General features: G+C 36.7%; 2 protein-coding genes across 8 annotated transcripts in view; one reads left to right on the top strand and one right to left on the bottom strand.

Moving 5' to 3' along the window:
- The window catches only part of METTL8 (methyltransferase like 8), an 84,536-nt gene that overhangs the window by 5,433 nt on the left and 55,400 nt on the right, over window positions 1–23,703 (bottom strand). Inside the window, exons 1-6 of one of the 6 annotated variants that reach the window (XM_017835693.1) lie at window positions 17,147–17,164; window positions 13,107–13,215; window positions 11,627–11,782; window positions 7,120–7,211; window positions 2,115–2,506; window positions 1,498–1,547 (exon numbers count right to left, since the gene is read on the bottom strand). In XM_017835693.1, the coding sequence (XP_017691182.1) occupies window positions 1,498–1,547; window positions 2,115–2,506; window positions 7,120–7,211; window positions 11,627–11,769 (677 nt within the window). In that variant the 5' untranslated portion in view covers window positions 11,770–11,782; window positions 13,107–13,215; window positions 17,147–17,164. Of the gene's footprint in view, window positions 1–1,497; window positions 1,548–2,114; window positions 2,507–7,119; window positions 7,212–11,034; window positions 11,214–11,626; window positions 11,783–13,106; window positions 13,216–16,853; window positions 16,954–17,146; window positions 17,434–23,703 lie in introns of those variants that run through there. The other 5 variants (XM_017835702.1, XM_017835720.1, XM_017835674.1 and 2 more) reach the window with 5 other exon arrangements.
- Window positions 17,517–23,703, top strand: part of DCAF17 (DDB1 and CUL4 associated factor 17) — a 39,838-nt gene continuing 33,651 nt past the window's right edge. For both annotated transcript variants that reach the window (XM_017835627.1, XM_017835632.1), the window contains exons 1-6: window positions 17,517–17,630; window positions 18,881–18,984; window positions 20,348–20,438; window positions 21,376–21,518; window positions 22,281–22,359; window positions 22,506–22,595. In XM_017835627.1, coding sequence (XP_017691116.1) covers window positions 17,622–17,630; window positions 18,881–18,984; window positions 20,348–20,438; window positions 21,376–21,518; window positions 22,281–22,359; window positions 22,506–22,595 — 516 coding nt within the window. In that variant the 5' untranslated portion in view covers window positions 17,517–17,621. The remainder of the gene's footprint in view (window positions 17,631–18,880; window positions 18,985–20,347; window positions 20,439–21,375; window positions 21,519–22,280; window positions 22,360–22,505; window positions 22,596–23,703) is intronic.

The raw sequence follows: 23,703 nt of genomic DNA, 5'->3' as shown, positions 1-23,703 counted from the left end.
TTATTAGAGACAATGCAAAGCAGCTAGGCTTTGGACTCAGCTAGTCCCTTGGGAAAGGTTACACTGATTTCCTAGTTGACTTGTTAGAAAGTTATTTCTTTTTTTTTTTTAGAGCAGAATAGGAGCTATGTAGAAAGTCAACCTAAAACAAAGACACAGCTTGATCTGGATGGTGTTCTCATGATGCACTGTACTAAAAAGCAGCAACTTAAATTTTAAGGGAGGCAGAGGGAAGCAGTTTTAAAAGCTACATTACAAACCTAAGTGAAAAATTTTTTTGTAGCCAGGGTACACTCATGCTTGACACTGGCTTCTTTTTATATGCATACAAAAGGCAATTTCTGTATTATTAAATTCAGAGTAAAAGCAAGTGTTCTATAAAGCCAGTCCTACTAAAAGGTAAGAGATGTTTCCACTCAGTCATATACAAGACAAATGAGGTAGTTTTTCAGTGTATCAATTGATGTGATCGACTGAAGGATTTGCATAAAACTAGAGATCACCAGGAAAAATATCCAAAGAGCAGGTTCTTAATTATCAGAAATGCCAATCTATGACTAATGCCTCCTGTGAGGAAAACATAAAAGTTTGTCTCATCTTTTCTACAGGATATCTTTTCCTATACAGTGCTACTTTTCAAAGTTTTCATATGAAACAGGGCTCCCCTTTCATTACATGCTGTCTAAAGTAAAGCATTTCCTGTGGGATGAAGATGCATTGCTATCACAGGTTTCATGGATGACCCTGGTGCATTACTTGATTCCTCCTGCTGTGTTTCCATATCTGCAAAATGGAATATTTTTGTATAGTGGTGATACTAGCAATAAAAATTCAGTTGCAGAATAATGAACTGTTCTGTACTCAAACTCTTGAAGGCATGACTAAAAAGAAATCTACTTCAACCCCTGATACATACACAGTCTTTCCAATAAAACCTTCCTGCCTACATGGATGGGAGGACAAGCTGTCATAACAGTTTTTTCTAAAACTGGAAGCTAAGTGGATTAAGATGTTTCACTGAATTAAGTAATGCAATACATGACTTGTGCCTTCCCTGACACTAAAACCTGAGGCAATGTGACAAAGTACACCAGCCAATTCAGAAACAATGCAACTTCTTTCCAGTAGATCACATGCCATTATCTACTGTCTCTGATTTTGGCCTTTTTAAGAGATACCTGGTAGCTTTACAGTGACATGTAAGACAAGAGAATATTTTGCCTGCCTGAGATTAACTACAAGAAATCAGCCTGAATGAACCTGAAGACAAAACTCTGTCAGCAAATATGGTCTCCCCAAGACCAAGATTAAGCAATATGAGGAGTATCCTGTATATGGTGCTACCAACATTATCTGTGGTCTGGGCACAGTAAGAACTTCAGGGCTGTAAAATGATCCACTCAACACTTTCTGCAGCACTAGTCTAGCACCAAAATTTGGAGAAAATTAAGAAGATGAGAATTCAACTCTCATATTTGAAAATCCAACACTACATACCATAGAACTTCCAAAATAGGAAAGACGCTGTTTCCAGCTCCACAACCAACCTAAAACCAGAAGAGAAACAAAGTTAAAATAAATAAGCAAATAAAACCTTTTTTGTTATTTTTGTCTTAAATTAGTTGGCACGTAGGACCCATTAAAGTTGAAGGTATGTTGGACAGAATAAGTATAAACAGCTCATACCACAATTCTCAAATAATTTATATGATCATGTTTCTCCTCAACGTCTTTCTAAAGTTGAGAGAATTCATTTCTCAAACTGCATAAGAAAATGCAATATTCTTGTCCAGTTTCACCATTTGGCAAGAATATGTCAACTACTTGCACTTTTAGACAAAGCACTTAAAAATATAAGTTTCCTTAGGAAATCAGAAACCCAGCTTTCAATGACAATGGAATCTGATTATCTAGCCCTATTCTGATTTGGGAGAAACTTTAAAGGAAAAACAAAGTCCATATGCTAGGTTTCTGTGAAAGTTTCTGCCATAAATGAATATAGTATGTTAAATTCTAAATGCTCACTTTTTTGATACTTACTAAGCATGTTTATCAGATTTTTGAGCAATTAAGTGGAGCTCTATATGATGAGTAGAACTTTTGCAGTGCATTACCTCTAATATTCTATAAGTGGCATCACTTCCAGGGAAAGATTCTAGCCTGTCAAGTTCTTCTCCACAATTTTTACCCTGAGGATTTTCACTAAGTGTTTCTGCTTGGTTTTTATTATATACACATCCTTGTACAGCAGTAGAACCACCTCGATAATTTTTCTTCCAGTATTTTTCTCCTTCATCAAACATTTCATTTTTGTGTGAAAAACTGTTGGTACTATTTATTTTTCTGTGTTCTGAAGATCTTTCTTCTCTTCTCAATTCTTGTCTCTTTTCTTCTGGAAGAATTTCTGGAAATTCCAGAAATAGCCAATTACGATCCTTGAAAAAGTTATTTTTATGGGTCTTGTAAAATTCATTCCAATATTTACTGGCTTCTCTCTCATATTTATCTGAAATTAAAAGAGAACAAAACCTTGGTGAATATAAGCTTAGCTACAAAATACTCTAAAGCAACATGGAATTTAGACCTCAAATATACAGTTTAAAAACCCATAGTTCCACAGATTGTACTTTCAAATTAAAACATATAGATTTTGGATTTACCTTAATCTGTGCTCAAAAATATTCCTATGAAGGTTTAATTAGATTTTATGTCACTCAGGAAGGGGCAGACAGGCTTTCTGCATCACTTTTTTTAATATAGTGACATAATAGAACAGCATCACCAAAACATGCAATCTGAAGATTTCGTTTGTCTCACATTATAAAAGCTATGCATCTTTTCAATTATTTAAGAAATACTAAATTGAAATTAATTTTATGTTTTATGAAATTCTGTGATCAATTGCAAATTTGTTGGTAGCTCATCATCTCTTAAAAAACCCCAGCAATTAGAAATCCAGTTCTGTGAACATGAGTGATAGATGCTACTGCATAGCATATAGACAATAATTCATGCTTAACCATTCAACAATACAGTCAGAAGAAACATACTGGCTTTCTTACTTTCAAAACACTTTCGAGTTTTACAGTAGATCTTTTAATTCACAAAAGATTGTAATGGAATGTTAGAATGTAAAGGAATAGGACTGGAAGGGATTTCATTCAGTCAGGGAATTCATACTCCTTCTCCACAAAGACCTCTCCAACTTATTCTTAAAATACCACCTTTCATATAGGTTTAACAACTTTCTTCAGTAATATATTACAGTCCTTAACTTTCAAAACAGTTAGAAATCTTTTCCACTACCTAACTATAATTTCTGTATTGCAATTAGGTCCAGCAATTCTTGTCCCATTAAACAACTAGATAAAGCAGAGGTTACTCACTTTTCTCTTTGCAACACCTATTTATATATTTGAAGTGCTTTACTATGTCTCCCATTAAATGTCTTTTCTAGAAACCTAACTCTCTTCTTTTTTCAATGTAACTCCTGATTTTTAGACTTTTGATAATTTTAATTCTTCTTCTCTAGATTCTTTCCAATTGATTTACTACTTTTCAGTGCTGTATTCTGGTAAAGGCATTATCAATGCAGAGCAAAAGGAGTATTTTACAAGGCTCACAGGCTGTAATCCTGTTTATAACTCCCAGCTTGCCATTTTGCAACAGCATGACTGCTGATTCAGCTAGTGATTCACCACAACCCTCAGATCTTCTTCTGCAAAATGACTACCTAGCCAATTGTTCCAGAGCCTAGTATTTTTTTCAAGGAATTATTCCAAAGCACAGTATTCTGCATTTATTTTTAGCAAACTTACATATTTCAAATTCTTTTTTCCCCCCATTTGTCCAGATCTTTCTGAATCTTAATCCTGTCCTTCACCACACTTGAAACATCTCTTCACTTAATATCATCTTCAAGTCTCCGATTTCCTGAGGTCACTAATGAAAATACCAAGCAGAACTGGACACAGAATAAAACACTCCTCACCCAGCACAGTCTTCTGTTCTGAAAGGATCTCTCTAGGCATTCACTCACCCAAAAGCAGTTTCATTAGCTCTCGCTTGCCTAACTTGCTTATGAAAATGTCAAATAAAGCAAGTCAGAAGCCTGACTAAGGATAAAGTTCAGGACGTCTGCTGTTTTTCCCTTATCCCCAGGGCTTGTAACCTTCTCCAAGAAGGAAATTAGCTTGATTTTACATGATTTATTCTTGAAAAAATATTTGCTGGCCAGTATTCATCTCCTTTGTTCTTTCAAACCCAGTGTCTGCAAGCTCTGGATGTACTCTTCCAGTATTTTTCCAGGAACCGAAACTAATTATCTGACTCTTCTTTTTTTCCCACCTCCCTTCTTTAAAAAAGTAAATATTCTCTTTTCTGCTTTTCCAGTCATCCATGTACTCTATGGATGTACTTTGTAACCTGTTCTTTCTCAGTTCCAGAACAATCTTTCCTCCTTCTCACCAGCACTAATTGTGCTAGCCACTGGACTGCAGCTAACCCTTTCAAAGGCAGGCTGATAAAAAGATAAGAATTACAGCTTTTTCAATGTCTCTTTTGTTGATGATTTTCCCTTCCTTATTCCACCAAAGTACCAAACTAAATCTTTTTTCCTGTTTTTTTTCCCCCTCATTCCCAAAGCATTTACAAAAGTATCTTGTTAGCCCTGACATCTCTTGCTAAGTGTAGATCATATAATGTGTTGCCTTTTTAATTTTGTCCCCACTCACACTGACCCATTAATTTTTTCAATAAAAAATGCACAGAGTAAATATATGGTGCATTTCTCCTACTACTCTCATTTAAATCTTAACATATTATTTCCTGAGAATTATCACTAGAGGCACAGACAGGCAGTGGGAAGTGGGAAGGAGGTGGCAGTATGCCTTGTCCTAGAAATCTGCATAATGTTTTAAAATTAACATTTAATACATCCAATTGTATTATTAAAGAGCCAGACCTGATCATGCAGAGTAATTGCACAGACTTGTTCTATAATGTAAGTTCAGAGTTGATTGAGGTCATATATATCACATTTCAGTAGCGTAAGTTGCACATTCACAGACTGTTCAGCTTCAGTATAAAAACAAAAACCCCTTCTACTCAAAAGGTTTTTAAATTATTATCGCTCCTTGTTACAGTCATTACTTTTCTATAAGTCTGCTCAGAACCCTTGTACTTAAATTCACATCAAGTTTTCCAGATTTTAGAAATAAAGGAAAGAGATACCAAAAGTCAGCCTTTCAAACTGTATTAGTATGGAATTACATAGGTTCAAGTGGAAGAACACTTCATTTTGCATTGTTGCACTGGTCACTCCTGCACCACTGTGTAATAGCTATGCATGCAGCATTATTATCAAATTTTTGCTTCATTTTGTATATTTAAGTAGCCTACCTACTAAATTTTCCAAAGCACATAAAAATGACAAAACTAAAAAACATATAAACTTCCAAGTAAAAAAAAATCCCTTACTTTGTCAATTGATGTTTCTCCTTAACAGAATCTTCCAACACTAGCAAGCATGCCTGAGAAGAAACTAGACATGCTAATAAGTAAATCAAATTCCTAAAAGTAGTATCATGAGTTCATTCAATTTAACATCTCTTGCCTTAAAAAGGCCCACCAGAGCTATTCTATTTTAGTGATATAATAGTACTGTTGAAATCTGTCTTGTCTTTTTCCCCTTACTGTAGTTTTCAAGGCCCCAAAATAACCTGCTCGTTAGCTTCAGTCTAGTTCATTGTTTACACAAATAGGCCAAAATGTACTTCCACTTGCAGAATGAAGCTGAAGCTTTCTGAAGGAACACTATCAGCTGTGCTTACCTATTCAAGTTCTAAACAGAGGGGCATTCATAGAAAATGTCCTTGGATTCTTGTATTTCTTGGCAATAGACAAATGCCTAATTATTCCATTTCTCACCAGCACAAACTAAGTTCTAATTGATTGTAGATGAAGAATTAAAGGTTCCACGAGCTACATGGTCACACAGCTTACTTTTCAATTATGAGCTCTTTTTCAGCTTTTTATACAAACCAAAGGAAAATATTAGATGTAATTTTTGGAAAACAAACATTGTACTTAGATAAAGAACGTGAGAGGTAACAGAAAAAGGCAGGCTGACAATCCCAGAGCATTCAGAGTGATGAAGGGCACAAATGCAAGGCACATTCTCAGGTAATTCAAATAAACTCCAACATGTGCCTTAGTTATATCAGTGAAACTCAGCACAGGATCATAATGACACTATCTAATTTGACAGATTCAAGACATGCTAAGTAAACTGAGGCCCAAGATATCTAAGTAATTTTTGTCAGAATATCTTTCTAACACTATAACAAATTAAGAATCCAGTCCTCTATGACACTATCAAGTTGATACTGCAGCTTTAGCATACATAACTACCCTAGAGTTTAGTCTATGGTTTAGTTTGCTAGTTTGAACCTGGAGCTATCATTCTTCAGAAACTCAGAACACATTAAATTTCCCTTCTGAAGATAGGCACAAAATTCGTTAATCATTTACAGTGCAAACTCTGCATTGTATTGGAACACCTTCCACACAAAGTGAACATACTGCTTCCTGAAGCACTCCCAGCTCAGCCTGGCAAAGACAGCAAGGTGGCACCAGCTGGGACCAGTGCAACTTTCATGGCGCTCAACTGAAATACAGTGCGGTGCACAAACACAAGCTCTCTAAAGAGTCTACTAATCATTAAAAAGCATTTGAACACTGTACATGGGAACTTTCATCCCCAGCACCATAGCTGGATGCAAACTCATTCCTCTGATTCTGTAAAAGTCCTGTGTAGCAGTTTCATTCTGAAGAACTGCAAAAGGAGTCAGAACAACCATACCATACTGATGTACTTGTTTTACATAGAGCCTATTGCTCCCCCAATTGCAAAATTGTTCAAATAAGTAACTGAATTGCTAGAAAAAAACACTTTGAGATCTTTTGAGACAAAAAAGGGAAAAAAACCCAAAACAAACAAAAAAATTCAGACAAGAGAATGTAGAAATAAAAAGGATGTTCCTGGATTCTAAAGCCATTTTAAATGTTTTCATAAACAGCACTAAAATAAGAATTTTTATGCCCTTAGGAATTTTTTACCTTGGTCTTCCCATTGAACTTTCACAAGCGAGTTCTCTGCTGCTTTTTTCTTGGCACTCTCCTCTTCTTCTTGTGACCACTGCATGTGGTCCCTAAAAAAGGCAGTTGAAGAAACAGCTTTTTCATAGGATTTTCCATAATATTTTTTTCCAGGAAAAACAGTATCAAATTAGCTATACTGTCTCAAATACTTCTTTTTTTTTTTTTGAGTGCAATCAAATGACCACAAGGAGACTGACAGGTAAAACCCAAGTTTCAGTGTATGATAGATAAGAATTAATCACCAATTAGGTAAAACTCAAGTGATTCAGAAACATCTCCCAACTGCAAAGAGACTGAAGTAGTATGAAGTAAGTAGTTTCCTTAATAACAGGATTAATATATATCTTGTAGATTGAGTGTGTTTATAGGAACGTATTTTGAGTGTCCCATTAGAACCATGTTTAGCTGAATATAATAGACCTACCAACAAACATCTAATGCAAGAAACTTCTCGCATTACTAGTGTTTATGATGAAGAACTGAGGTCATTTAGCAAAGAAATCAGCTGTTCCTGAAACAGGGAGCATAATCCACCTATGCAACTGGAACCAGCGGAATTGATGAACAGGATTTTACTTATTTGGGGAATAGAGACAAGTAACATTTAAAAAAAAGAATGAGACACTCATAAGAAAAGACAAGCAGTGCTACAACGGTTCCAAAGTTTATGTCCTCTCTATTTGCGTAAAGTGGTTAACCAAATGTTATGTTAATCAATTAAACCATCACAGAACCAAGCCCAGATCTGACACTGGTGACTAAACTGCGTTCCCTGCAGATTCTGTGTTTGGATCAGGCTGCAATGGGAAGCGCCCAAAAATGTGCTGCTGGCTGTTTTTAAAAGCCAATCAGTTGTCCCTCCAAATCATCCAGTCTGAATAGATTAAATTAAATAATATAATTCAAGTAATCTATTAGATCCTAGTCCTACTGAAATCAACTAACTGAAAGCCCATGACTAAAATTCCATTGGTTACTATGGGAAAAGAGACAAGGTGCCAACTTGGAAGAGCTGATTGTCTCTAAAAGCTAATGAGCATCTTCCTGTTCTGTACCTGGTGATATATAGGTAATTTAATTCTTAGACCTTCGCTGTTCCTCTTTTGTTAATTGTGGGAGACTAATTGGTATGTATTTGTCTGCTTGCCTCAGACTTGATTTCCGCATCTCTACTGAAATATTTCTCATTATTGTCCCCAGCAGGTTGCCTCTCCCCTTCCTGTATTTGTTCATATGCCAAATGTTCCTGTGCAGTGTCACGGCTCTAACAGACATGCTGCAGTAGAGTAAACCGAATGACCAAAAGCATTACTAGGCAGTCATCCTCTTGGAAAGACTTGCTTCCCTCACTGCTATCACCACTTTTGACCTTGCCTATTCCAGCAAGCTGAAACCAAGGACTATTCAGATGGCAAGAATACACAGTCAGCCCTTCTGACAGATGACTTGCTGTGGTATAATCTTCAGCTGATCAGTTTTAATCTATCATTGTGTGTCTGTCAGAGCCCTTAAGGGTGCCTGAAGCCCTCCATCTTCAACAATCTTTTTTTCCTTTTTTCCTTCCTTGGAAATTCATAAAGCTGAAGAAGGATCTTTTGGCTCTTTCCTAGAAATTTCTGTATGGTAGATCCCAAACAACATGATTGCAGCAGCACTTCCTGATCAAAATCAACAAAGGAGGAGACATACCATAGTTCTTATGCAAACTATTTACACAGTTTGGATGCTTCAAATGAGGCAATACAAGCTGGCAGAAATACAGGACACAGGAGAATCCTAAGCACAGAAGTGTTTAAATACAGAAGTGTTTTAAGCTGAACACTGACAGCAGCAAAGCAAGCTATCCATTTTAACCACACCAGGAGCTGTTAACATGAGTAGGTCTGATACAAGATCAAACAATGCTGCTTTTAGTTCAGCTTATTCAACTTAGTCCTTTTCCACTAACTTGTTTGCTAACATAGGGTTTAATTATCTCTGTGATAATGTGAAGACTATGCCAATTACTAACCTGAATAGAAGCAGACATTTTTTGCTCCAATGTTTAACCTTACTCATTAGTTCTCTCTTGAAATGACAGAAAAGCACCACAGCAAACATCCAAAGCATTAGTTCTCAAATTTAATCTGCTTAGTATGTCTAGCAGCAATGGTAGCAGCTCTTGGCTCTCTGCCAATTCACACACAGACAAAAAGAATGACAAAGCATGAAGTACCAAAGATGATGAGTGGAAAACAAAAGGATATCATACATCAATGCTAGAGAAGATGAATATCTTATGCTCACCCTGCATAATCTATTCAGCACTACCACCCCTCATCCTAATCCTCCTTATCTCCCTAGTGAGAACCGTACCAATTCAGTGAGCTTCAGATCCAAGGACCTACACCTCTTCATAGCCAGGTTCTTGATTTATCAAGACCATCACAACTTCCATGTACCTCTGCTTCAACTCAGTTTCACCTGCTTTTCCTTCTGAGCTACACGGGTTCATCTGCAGATCCATTTTCTGAACAACACTGTTCCGTTCACTCTCATTTTCACAATCCATCCCAACCATCTGCATCATAGTTTTATAACTCTATTAGACTGTCACCAAAGGCTAGCAGGAAAAACTGAAGCTATACGGGATCAGTTTTTTGGAGGGAAATTAAAAAAAAACCCAAACAAAACAAACCCAAACAACCAAAAAAAAATCCCAAACCTGAATTTCATTGAGATACAATGTTACAGAAAAAGGATGTCCTTTTCCTAAAAGATCTTTTAAAAAAGATTTTTAAATCTTTTCCTATCTTGATTACATAGTCTACATTTAAATCAGCATTTACACAGGTAAAGGATTTTAACATCTAGCAGAAAGCACTCAGCCTGGAATATGTTAAAGAACTACACTGCTTATAGATTTATGAAACACAGATTAACTTTACACTCTTAACACAATAATCAGCCAGCTTCCAGCTTTCTTGACCAAGGAATGTATGGAAGTACAGTTAACTCCAAATTTGGCCATAAGATGGTAAGTGTTGGGGACCATGGCTTGGGGACACCTAGTTTAGAAAACACTAATAGGTAGCAGATCTAGTTAACTAATCAGTTAAATCCAAATTTAGAGACTAAAAAGAGTAACAAAGATGCTAGTTCATTAACCAGAGGACAATTTTCTGTGTCATATTCTTAAGACCTTTTTATTAATCAGAATTTGATTAGAGAATCTTTTGAAATAATTTAGATTAAAAAGCAAAGTGGACCAATGAACAAATAAAATGGACTACTAAAAAGAATAGTAATTAAAAAAACCCAAACAAACAGCAAGTTGAAACTTTATTTCAGAACACAACCTTGTCAAGTAACTTCTCTGACAGCTGACAGCAGAGGACACCTCTGAGGAAACTATAAGAACTGTAGATTAGTTCTATGAAGTAAGCTTAAGGCCTGAAACTTGTTATCTGTTACTTCTATGTTACGTTACCCATTGGTTATTATTAGCCACTTCCAGTCTCTTTTTCGAATATTGCTAAATCCTTGCTATCAAAAATAGTGACACAATTCAAAACTACATTTAAAATTTATGTAGAAAGTACTTTCTTGTATAGCTTCTAAATTCACCACTTTTCATCAAATATTCCTTGGTTTTAAGTTATGAACTATAGGAAGAAAAATTCCTGGTTTCCCCAATATGTTAGGCAGATATTCTTCTACTTTCTAAACAGATTTAGATATTCTTCTATCCTCCTAACACTTCCTGTATCACTTGCTGTTTTGTATTCATCTCTATCCCACAGCAAAAAATCTTAGCCTTTTTAGTCTAATTTTTCCCCCTGTGTTGACCAGCATTCTCCCTCTTTTCCAAGCACCCATTAAATACAAAAATACCTTTTAGAGATGGGGATGCACTGTTGCAAATCAGGACAATTCTTCTGGTTAACATCTACACATTGATGTCTTCTCTGCTGTTATATCGCTTATTTATGTTAAGATTCAATTTACTTTTTTTGATAATTGCACACTGTATGGAAATCTCTGCTGAATGATCTGTAACATCTTCAGTACACCTTTGGAAGAATACAAGTAATTCACATGTTCCTTTCGAAGTGGTGTCAGTTTTAGACTAAATCGCTAATCCAGGATGCAACATCCTTGTACCTAACAAGTAACCTTCTGCCATTATAAATAATATGGACTATCTTATTGCTACACTTTCTGTCTCTTAATTAATTACTGATGCATAACAATATTTTGCATTTCATTCCTTGACTAACTATGTACTCAGCAGCTTTTTACAGAAGTCATTGAGAACTTTTAACAGTCAGATTACTTGTGACAATCTCAAGTTTTCTCTAGTGCTCCCTTTACATGTCTTTACTGGCAGTACCTTGTTTTATACACACACACACACATATCATTATTCATCATAGTAAACAGTATACAAAATTATATGAAAATCAGCCTTGAAAAAACATCTCACCACATGTTATGCTCAAAGACCTTAGAAGGATCAGTTAAAATCCGTGATCCAAGTGGAGCAGCTGGTCGTCTATTACTTTGGTGCCTGTGTTGCATCTTGCTTTTCCTCAGACATAAAGCAGAAAGCCTTGTAATGAAATTCATTTTGTTCAGAGACCTGAAAACACATTTAACTCAAATTACAATTTTGCTGTAACTTAATTGTTTATGTCGCTTACATGAGAAACGGGTCAAATAACCAAGCACCAGTATCGGCTTTAGTAATAATAATCTACTACAGTTCAATTTAAATGCTTTTCGGAACAGCAACATCCCTTCAGTGCGCTGAAAACCCAAATAATCACAAAGTAGGCTGGAATGAAACCAATTGAAGGACAAATTATTTGGTATCATTTCAAAGTCCTATCAGGCAGGGGAAAGAAAAGCAATATACGGTAAAACAATAATCCAAGTCTGATATTGCACCTTGACAAAGACAAGCAAGAAATGATCAGTAAAGAAACCACTTGTTCTAGTGGGTACATTCTGTCACCAAGATTGACTTTTTCACCCCACTCATCATCTTCAAAAGATTTCATTCTAGATCTGTGACTCTGGTTTTATGCCTTTAAATAGAAAATGAAAGATTTTTATTTTTAGAGTGTAAACATTATGCACCAGAAAGCCTTCCAAAATTTCTGATCCCTATGTAATGCCCTCTTTGAAATGAATGGTCCTAAATGTTAAATTTCTACCAATGCAAATTATAAAGTGATTGAAATTTTTCTATTACATGTATAATTCTGTCTTATACATCTATATTTTACTTTACTTGAAATTTCTTCATACAACATCAAGAAAGTCCAAGTAATGAAAGATAACAAGTGTGTGTATCTCATACCAGCATTTTTTCTTGGGTTTTTATTTTCTTTGTTTGTTTTTTTTTGCATATTCTCATTAATATAGGCTTTTTATGAGATGAATAAAATGAAATACACCTCCCAATACTACTTTTATCCTGATGTGCCTTTGTTCTTTTTTCCTTCAAATGTTCTGCATGACTTTAAAAATTATTCTTAGTCCTACTTTTTTTTTCTTCTTTTTTTTTTTTTTTGGAGTGCTGCTTCTGTAAAAACCACACATACAAATTTAATGCACTGGAAATACAAAATGTAGTTACAAAAGAACAGGCACAAGACACTACTAGAAAACATTGTGTGCAAACTGGTTACAAAAAGAAGATTTTTATCTTGCGGAAAATAGTACTATTTGATCACAAATCTTGTACTGTGAATCAAAAAATATTAATTAGTACACATCACTACAAAACCTGGCAAAGGAATCACTAATTAAATGAACAACTACTCATTTAAGGTGTACTTTTGAATGAGTCATGCTTTAAAAAGGGCATTGTTTATTCACTTAAGCCTACAGGAAAAAAAAAAGGAAAAAAGATTAAAATTTCTTTTTATTTGTGAAAGATTAAATAAAATGGAGTTTACCTTATGGTTGTCAATGCCAAATAAAATTGTTGTTAATTTTGGCTAATAAGACTGCAATGTTACCAGGATATGGGGGCACTGCCATACAGTGAAAATATATCATGTTGTCCTATTAAAAAAAATCAGAATTTCTAATGTTAGCAAGTTTATTATGGCTTTTTTTTCTTAAATGTGGCTCAGCAACTAAAACAGTTCCAGTTTATACTTCAATTACTACAAATTGTTTATGCTTTGTATTTGAAAATACGTATGCATTTTTCATAACACAATGCATAACTTAACATATATGGGATATAATAATTATTATGAGACATGAAAATTAAGACATGACAATTTCTGCAAAATGTGTAATTTACATAAAGGGAATGTTCTTGAAAACAAAAAAATAGAAAATCCTTCAAAACCCCAAACCACAATCTGATCTAAAATTATTATTATTAAATTACAGTAATGCCTGGATAAAGATTCCATTATTACAACGCAAACTGTTTACAAATCCTCTTCCTTCTTCAATCATTTGAAAAGATCTGAGTTAGTATCTTGCATTTCCTGTGCCAGCATTGATATTCACCACAAAATATGATTCAGCTGCTAGGCTAGTCACATAATTTTTTTTGGCTTTCTAAACATCTCAATAAGAACATGAAAAGATGCACAGATGGCAATTATAGTCAGATGACTAAGATGATCTTGCATCAGTAAAATCCAGATATGAAACTCTTTCTATGAAAATGTAATCCTTTGAGTGGTAAGTGAACAATTTTAGCTGATAAATTCTGGAAAAAGCAAAGAGAGTGAGGTAGGTGTGGAATTTAAATTTACTGTTGCATCCAGTGTTAAATGTGAATGAACCCCTTGGAGACATGCATGTATATCCCTGAGAATTAAAAGTGATCCACAGATCATGACATCAGTGGACAACCTGGCTACTAAAAGTTGAAAAAGCATCTAAATTACTTGGAAACCTAAATAACATTTTCAGAAGCAAGTCCTTGCTCAGTTGTTTCTCTAAGTGATTTTTGTTAATGAAACATGCAAACACCCTTTGTCAGGTAACATGATCATACCCTGAAGTCACGACAGCAAGAAATGTCTGAAAGAATTAGGAGTTATTTCCTTGTTCACAGGCACAGTCAGGAATAGTTTAAGTTTTATTATTAATCAAAGCAATTCAACCTTCATCTTTAAAGAAATTAACACTAAACTGAATTACATTAAAAATGGCTAATTTTTGTGGCAGCATAGCTATTTTTCAGAAAAAGAAAAACTTTAAAGAAGCAATGCAATTGATAACCATGCTGAAAAGCAACATGGAAGACTTTTTTTCCCTGTGGAGTACTGCCTTTTATCCTTTATAATTTTGTCATTGTTACAAGTATAGATCAGTTTAGTTGAGAAATTTTAAGAAACAGCCTTAAAACTCCTCCTCTCCTCAAACTGGCTAACACAGCACTTTTAGCAATACTTTTTGAAAGTGGACACGCAAAAGAATGAATACACATCAAATGCAAGCTAGACCTGAAAGAATACATTTTTAATTGATGTTGCCATTAAAACCTTGAGCAGTCACACCCACAGAGACAAAAATAAAGATACAGGAGAAAGGAACTGTTTTAATGTTTTTTAATGGCAGATTACAGCCCAAAACATATGTAAACCACTTAATTGATGAGTAAAATCCTTTAAAAGTATCAGTTCTGAGGGAGATGTCAGTGGAAAAAAAACCAAATCAAAAAGAACAGAAATAACCTTTTATTTCTGTCCAAGAAGCTAATTTAATGAACTTACTAGATGAAAATATTTTGACATTTGACTGATCTCCAATTACAAATATAATAACTTTTTCCATCTCCAATCACTAAGCCAACTTGTAGAGTCTCTGTTATAAAGAAAAAACCAGCCTATATTAGGAACAGTATGTGCAGTTTATGTTACATTCCTGGACAGAAAAGTATTCTGGAAACAATTAACGTCATACAGTCCCTTTTGCTTGGCACCTAGAAGCTTATCTAGACATTTGACCATTAATCCCCAACACTCTCCTGTAAAGCACAGCTGATCTATTTTATCACCATCAAACACTACCAAAACTCAAAACACCTTACACAAAACAGATGCAAGTGACAATCATGGACACAAAGGAAAAAAATTTTCAAGATAATGGTAACACAGAAGGTATAACTATGAATTACCAGTGGCTATTTTTAAAATACATACATATTAATATTTCTTAATATTTCAAATCCAGAGGGATGGGGGCGACTACTGTCAACCAGACTCATTCATCAACTGAATGCTTACTGCTATTCTATTCTACCAAGTGACTAATCACGCCCTCTTGAGGTTTCATGATTAGTTTTTCAATTACATACTTCCAAAAAAAATGTGCATTTGAAACAATAGGATATTTCACGACTTTTCAAACTCAGCAGATCTAAAATTTTCAACTGTTTTTCTTCCTCGTGCATAATAACCAGGAATGATGATGACCTCCCTGTGGGCATACAGCAACTTCAGTAAAACTGCTGCAGAGCACTGACTCCCAAGGAGAAGAGAAAAACAAAAGAAAAATTATTTTGATTTATTCTGACTTCTATACAGAAAACACAGTTAACACTGGTTAAAAAGCAAAGCAGATAAAAACAAACAAATCAATGCCACCACATATGATTTTAATCACATGTGCACAAATATCGAGTGAGAAACGCCTGTTCTTACACCAGCTGCCAGGCAGCCCATCAAATATAGTCGAGGAAAGAGAAAATAGTTTCTACAATGGTAGAGGGAGAGAGAGAACCGGAGATAAACTCTGCTGATGTTCTGAAAACATTTACTTGAATCACAGAAGAGTTACCCGTTACCCTACACACCCTCTGCTGGCTGCTGCTTACACAGGAAGGAGGAAAAAGAACAGAAAAAAATGGAGCTGTGGTGACTTTGTGTCACCATATATACATGCACAGTGAAGATGCATCTAAACCTCCAAATGCAATCACTTAAACTGTTTTTAATCCTATTTTGTACGAAATATCGAACATTTAACTGTACTGTCTAACAAAAGATGATTTGTCTCAACACAAACGATGTTTGTTTCCTTCTATTAAAGATGATGAGAATTGGGATAGGGGAACGTGAATTTTACTACTGTCTACAATTTATATTGAAGCACTTCATTCACTAACATTCCTGCAAGACTCTGGGTGTCCATATGGACTTAGCTTAGCTGCAACCTGCCCTGTCAGCTCTGAAGTCACTGGCAGTGTTGCAGATCCACTGGGCAGGATGCACTTACTTGTCCCACCCAGGTCTTTGAAGGAGCAACTGCAACCACCATGTGTGTGTGTTTAACTCACTTCATCAAATAACTGTAAAGCACCAGAAAATTAAAGGCCTCTCTCTTTGCTTACAGTATCAGTGAAGATTAAAGGTTTCACTCAGAGACCCTGAAGAACAGACACGGACAAAACACACAAAATATCAGCAACTTCCGCATTACCCCATATGGGCGCCCGGCCTCTGGCAAGCAAGGGAAAGAAGTTTTTCCGCAGACTTCAGCTGCTCTGCCGGCAAGTAGTGACTGATAATTGTGACAACTTTTGGAATGTAGCTCTAAAAATACACAATTGAAGCGTCATCCATCTTAAGGAGTTGCTGTTGACCTTGGAGTCTTAAACAGGGTTAAACAAATCCCTTAACATTTCCAACCTTCCCCCAAGTCCCGGTACGCTCCATCCCACCCCGCCGTACCCAAAAGTGGTGGTGGCCGGTGCCATCGGCCCGCAGGTGCCAGCCCGGCCGGGGCAGAGCTCCCGGGGCAGCTCGGCGGCTCTCCCCGACCCCCGCGCAGCGCCTCCCTCCTGCCCGGTCCTCCGAGCGGTGCCTGGCCGACACCGCAGCGCTGCCGACTCGGGAGCGGCCCCGCTCCGCCACCCACGCGCGGGGACCAGCCGGCCCCGGCCCCGGCCGCGGGTCCCGGGGAGCCGCGGCGGGAGGTGAAGTCCGGGCGAGCCGCGCGATTCCGCCCCTGAAAACTACAGTACCCGGCGGGCCACGGGGAGGCGACGGCGGTGCAGGGCTGTTCGTGCCCGCTTTGCGGGAACTCGGCGCTGTGGCGGCGGGGGAAGCGCGGGGAGCGGAGCCCCGTAGGGAGGCCTCGGTGTGCGTCTCTCGGGAGTCAAGGAGCAAGAGGCCGCTCAAACCTTTCCCCGCTTCGCTTCAGCTCTCGCGGGGCTTTGAGAGAAACCCGGGGCGGGCCCGGGCCCAGCAAGGCTGCGCGACCCTCCAACCGCCAGGCTGGAGCGGGGCAGGAAGGCGAGCCGGGAGCGGGGCAGGAAGGCGGTGCCCCCCCGCCGGCCGGGAATGTGCCCGCAGGCGGCCCCCGGCCGCGTCAGGGCCGCCCCCCGCGCGCCCGGCCCTCACAACGTTTGCCGCGTCCTCGCCCGCAGGGCCCACGGCTTCTATGCCAGGGATGCTGGTGTCGCCCACAGGAAAAACCTGGGACTCCTCAGGAAGATCATGTGTCAGGTAACAGCGGGGCGTTTCGGCGCTGGCTGAATCCCTGCGGGTACTGGCTTTCAGTCGGGGGGACTGAGTGTCAGTGCTTAGTCCAGGTGTTTGAGAAGTCCCTGGTCACGCTGACGAACAAGTTTGGGGGAAAAAAAATCTGCAGGTTTACTGAGGAGAGTTAGAAATGGTTAAATTTACTTCTCGAGTCTCAGACCTAGAAATGTAGAGACGATTATGCTGTGCAAAAACTGCAGAAGCACCTGTAAATCTAATAATTGTGTTATAAATAAGCTTTTGTGAGATTTTATAGCACTTATTTCCCTAAAATGGCTTCATATTTAATACCAATATTAAATTCATAGTGCTTAAGAGAGCATCAATGTTAAACTTGAAAGGAGTTCTCACAACTAAGTAAGCTAGTCAGCAGAGTTCTTCAGATAAACATAACCCTAACCAATCAGTGAATTGATGGTATAATAAAAAAAGTAATTAAACCAATTAGAAACTGAACTCTTTTTTTAATCAGAATGATTACTGCTCCCATGCAGTAGTCGATAGGAATACATTGGAAGTGGAAGGGAATTGGCAGTCATGTTATACTGAAAATACGCTTATTGGAAGTCAGCTGAAGTGTGTTCTAATGTAATTAGATCAATGGGCATGCAAAGTTTATTGAAATAAAAATAAGTACATTTGACCTACACTTTTTTTTTTGCAAGACCAGAACCTTTGTTAATGGTATAAAGCTACTGATACCTATAATGCATGCAAGACACTTTTATGGAAGCAGTTTATTCCATTAAATTTCAGGCGCTTTTTGCAAATAACTGCAAACACATTTTTCTACCTTTCACACCAAACACGGTCGGCAAAATGGAATTAGATGTTCAATAAATACAATTAATTATATATAAAAGAATTCTATGTATATTTAAACTCTGGGGAGTTTAGTTCTTGATTTCAAAAGTCATTGTGAAAGTTTAGTTGCCAGCTTCAATGCAGGTAAGATAATGACAGAACATTCCCCACCCATGCTGTCCATTATAGGTAATAAAAAATCTTTTAATTTGGTTAAAAAAAAGGACAATTTTTCTTTAAGAAAAGTCTTTTAATTTGGTTTAAAAAAAACCAAATAAGAATCTCTTTTATATTTTCAACTATAAAGTTTCAATTCATGTAAGTTGTTAAGCTGCAGGAGCCAAATAAAATATTTTCCAGAAGCAAAGTTTGTTACAAAAGCCATCATTATTACAACTACTGTGTTTCAGGAAAGTACTAAATTCAAGAACGTTTGGACAACTCATTCTGCATCTCCTATTGCGTATGAAAGAGGAAGAATATACATGGACAATTACCAGTGCTGTATTAGCAGGTAATAAATTTACAATTACAAGGCACCCTGACAGTTTTGAGACTGTGATTCTGTGTTAGACATGTTGCTAACTTTACTCATTCAAATAGCTGCTGTGAATTGAGTGGAATTTACCTAGGAACAAGAAATAACCAGGAGCATAAATCTCTGTTGAATTACATTTAGATGCCCTTGTATTTTAATGTGACACTTGCTTTGATAAAAGAAAGTCTGATCTTACTGGTGCTGTATTAACTTCAGCTTTCAGAGTACTTTAATAAGAGTGGAAGATTATCACCATTTTATAATCTGGCACTGAAAAGCCAAATGAACAGTAGTTCTCTGTAATCTGGTAACTAGCAGTGTACTAAAGAGTGTGTCACAAAATCAGGCAATGTAACAAGCCTCATGTCTATGAATTCTGTATAAAATATGTAAATTATTTTTCATGTGAAAGCACAGCATGCAGAGCATGTGCTGGTTTTTGCTAATTTATTTTGCAGATCAATTCTCTGATCTGATGTACTCTCTTATTCCATCATCAGTTGCAGAGGCACAGGTTAGGAGGCAGCATATGGCAGGGTAGAGGATGGGAAATCTGTGTACACCAGCCCTTGTCCTTGCCCATCCCTCCTGTGAGGGAATTAGCATGGTCTTGGAGAACTGCATTGCTGAGTAAGTTGTGGTCAGAGCAGTTTTGAGACATAGAAGTCATATGATACATAGAAGACAAATTACTCTGTCAGTGTAAACCACTGAGAGTTAATTAAATTAATCTATCACTTACAGCTGAGATCTAAATCTACTTCTATTCCTGCATTGTCTGAATGCTTTCAGTACTGGGTTAACCTGTCTAACATCTTTCAGGTTTATCTTTGTCTCATCCTCTTCCAGAGGGGAAAACTATGCACAGTACAAAGCTTTCATTTTAGTTAGTAGGGTTTGTTTAAAAATATCTGAACCTTTATGTTATGAAAGGCAACATTGGAAGAACTCGAGAGGAAGGTTCCAGGATGATCGTTAGTTTCTGAAATATGCTTTCTTTTTAATGTATATCACTAAAGGAATAATGTTACTATTAAGTTTGTTACTAAAAAAAAACAAAAACAAACCCAAAACAAACAAACAAAACCCCTACCCAAACCATAACACCAAACCAGAAGATATAGAGAAGGTTAACTTTTAAATGTCACATTATATTAACTATTGTTTATTAGGCCTTATTTTGAGAGAAATGTCATTTATATTTACAGAGTAAAAATAAGACATTTAGATTTCTGATCTGCCTAAGGAAAAGGCAGGATTTATAAGACTATATGAAATGACTTGTTGATAGAATGTAGTCTACAAAACAGACTAATGATTATCCATCATTTTCCTCTAGCATTGCACAAGCCCCAAGAATACTTTATCAAAAGTCAAAGTGTGCTAAGTCAGAAAAAATAGAAGATGCTTTATTATTGGAATGCCCACTGGTAAGATTATTTTTTACTAGAGCATTGTTGTGCAAAATAGTAAACGAATATATTTCAGTGAAATATGTTTAGAATAGAGCACTCTTTCCCTGCAAACTACTTTCTCAATGTTTTATGGAGTTAGGTCATTAAAGGTTTGCAACATGTGCTGATTTATATTAACTGAACATTTAGAGGTATACTTCTCTGCATTTCTCAATAGTGCATTCAGATGCTTTTTTGGTAAGTGTTCATGGAAGATTTTATGCCTTTATGCTTATGCAACTAACTCTTAATTCCTTACAAAATAGATTCTGTTTATATTTTTCTTTATTTTTTAAATAGCAAGGACAGTAGCTGGGAGTTTTAGTTTTCACTAGGTCTGTTCACATTAAAAAAACGAAAAAGCAGATGCACTGAAGGCCCATTGAAGCAACTCTACCCAAAATCTGTTCTGCTGTTTCTAATTAATATATTATATAATTTCTCTCCCCCACAAGGAGTTTTTCTCCCATCCAGTGTCTACAGATCTTAGAAATATTAGGCTGATCCTTGAGGTGCATAAAAATAAAGCAACGTAAATACTTTTCTTAGCAGTTACTGTTGAGTTACCATTGAATGTCTTATTTTGCAATACTTCAACAATTTTCTCTTCAAGACTGGTATCAAATAGTTCAATAAGCAGTTACACTTAATTTTTTGCAAGGCAAGGAAGTTTTAAAAGATGTCTTTTCCAGAAAAGGTAACTGTCTTGCAAAAAGTGTGACAACAGATTATTTATGTGATAGATGATTATTTGGCATGGACATGATCTTAGAGATGTTGATGCCATTAGCAGGCTGCTTTCCTCGTTTAGCTTTTGAGGAATGTGTATTAAGTTTTGTGTTCTTCTGACTGTGTCCAAATGTTATGTATCCTCCTGGTACAAATATTTTTCTAATAATTTTTTTTTATGCAGGGGGAAATGTTACCAAGTCCCTCAGATTATAAAGCTTCCCTGATAGTCTTGACGGTGCAGAACTGGCTTCTACGTCTCTCTGCTGATAGTGGAGAAGTACTGGAAAAAATATACCTTGCTGGTTCCTGTTGCAAGTCCTTCAGGTATTAAACAACAGCTAGGCTTTATATAATTAACAGTCATTAGTATTATAGTGGAGAAGGGAAGTCATGTTTATTTTAGTACCATCCTGTGCCTGACTACAGGTTTGTTAGTCTAGAACGTTACCTGGAGTATTGCTCCTGCATGCTCTTACCTGTAGAAGAATTTTATCAACTTAAGTATTATAGTTTTAAATTTGGTATCAAGTTCCACAAAACCTATGCTACTATTTGCTTTTCTCTGACAACTTTACAGCCTTTAATATTGCAATGGCAACATACCAGGAAAGGACCTTTAAGAGCCGTAGAACAAACCTCAACAAACATACAAAAAATACATTTAAATTTTGAGCTGTTTTGAACTTGCTAACATTCTTCTCCATTTTGCTCCTTTAAAGCAGAGCAGTTACTGCTTCTGGTAAACTGCTGCTTTTTTTTTCAGTTCTCGAAAGAAATTATTTCCTTTAGGCTGAAGGATAAGAAGGCGGTGATTATTAAAGGAAGGAGAAAAACTAAGATGGGAAGTGTTCGTGCTTTCCAAATTTTTCTCACAATCCTGTATGAAATAAGCCATCCCTAATTCTGTGGGTTCTGCACTATTGCAAACAGCAAACATCTTGAGCACCTCTTTTGAATCAAATACTGAAGTTTGCGTGGGCATAGGCATCTGCATAGTTATAGTAGATTACATTTTATGTGAAGTAATATATTTACTAATGAATGATTTTTTAAGTGATTAAGATAGGCCTTTCTTGTCACAAATAGGTATCTGAGCTGGGATACTCCTCAAGAGGTAATGGTTGTAAAGACAATTCAGAATAAGCTCCCTGCAGCAGCACGGCAGGTATGTTTGTTGAAAAACTGTCAATTTTACAATATTGATCAAAAAAATGTACAAGTACAAAGATGGAGACATTATAATTTGTTATTATGGCAGAAGATCAAGGTGTCCTACCATTAATAACTATATTCAATATTGTTCTTTTCCAGGCAGGAATACAACAGTCTGTATTGTTTTATCTTGCTGTATTCCAAGTTTTACCTCTTTCTTTTATTGGAATGCTAGAAATAAACAAAAAGGTAAGTTAATTTCTCTATTAAGTTAATCCGTACTGTAGTTCTATGACAGTTCTACTTTAGGCACTTGTTTCAGAATTTCAGAAGCCATACTTACAGCTTGTAAAAGCAGCTGAAACATTAATTAGCAACAGTGTTGTTGTGTCTGGTAGGTGCACTGGGGGCAAGATTCTTAATTCTAATGACCAGAAGAGAAAATGCAAATGCATTCTGTTTTTGGGTTACTCTTTGACATGTAGAAGGACTTTAGCCTTTATTTAGAGCAATCGTTAGAATCAGGAAATCCTAAAGTAGACTTCTTTTCACCTCTTTAACGAAAGACAGATAGGCCTCTGACCCAGTCCTAGTAATAGTCTATGAATTCTATACAGTTACAAATTTTTCAAACTTCTGTTATCACTGTTAATAGATTAACAAATGTAAGTATGTCTTGATTTACCAGTCAAGAGCAAACAACCTTTCTGAGTTCAGTTTGCAACCTGTAAGTAAGAATCTGTATACTGGGAAGCCTAGAGGTAGATGGCAAGTTTTACTGTTCTATTTTAAGCCAAGAAAACCCCGGATACAACTTACAAATGGAACAGTAAAAACATGCAAACTCTTTCTTCAAGGTTCTGTGAGGTACAGTCTCGTTTAGGGTCCAGAGCTATGAGTGAGTTTTAGTTGGTGCTAGGTTGGGTTGAGGCTGTGATTGGGATTGGGCTAGCAAGAGAAGGTGTGGGGTTAAACTTTTTCATTTGGGCCCATGAAAGTTTGGGGGCATTGTGTATTGTTCTGCTAGTATTTAGGACTGGAAAAAATATTACCAGTATCAAAGGTATGCTCAATCTGGTTAGCAATGGTGTGCCAGATTCATCACGGTCATAGTAGGCAAAACATCTGAAAGAGTAATGCTTCGGCTGTGTCTGTGCCAAGTACTCATGAGAGAAATTGTTACAACTGGGAATAATGGCAAGGCAGAATTTGGGATGTGAGAATACACCCAGCAGTAGAAGCAACGAGTGAATGCAATGCCAAGCCTGATATAACTATTAGATTAGATTAGGGTTACTGTTTAACACTGCAGAATGCACCCTCATGCATCAGCTTTACTGAAATGTTACACAATAAA

This window comes from Lepidothrix coronata, unplaced genomic scaffold, assembly GCF_001604755.1.
Source record: "Lepidothrix coronata isolate B3197 unplaced genomic scaffold, Lepidothrix_coronata-1.0 Scaffold7, whole genome shotgun sequence".
NCBI classification, from domain to species: Eukaryota; Metazoa; Chordata; class Aves; order Passeriformes; family Pipridae; genus Lepidothrix; species Lepidothrix coronata.
The sequence above is the reverse complement of the archived record's forward strand: the minus strand, read 5'-3'. Positions and strand labels throughout refer to the sequence as shown.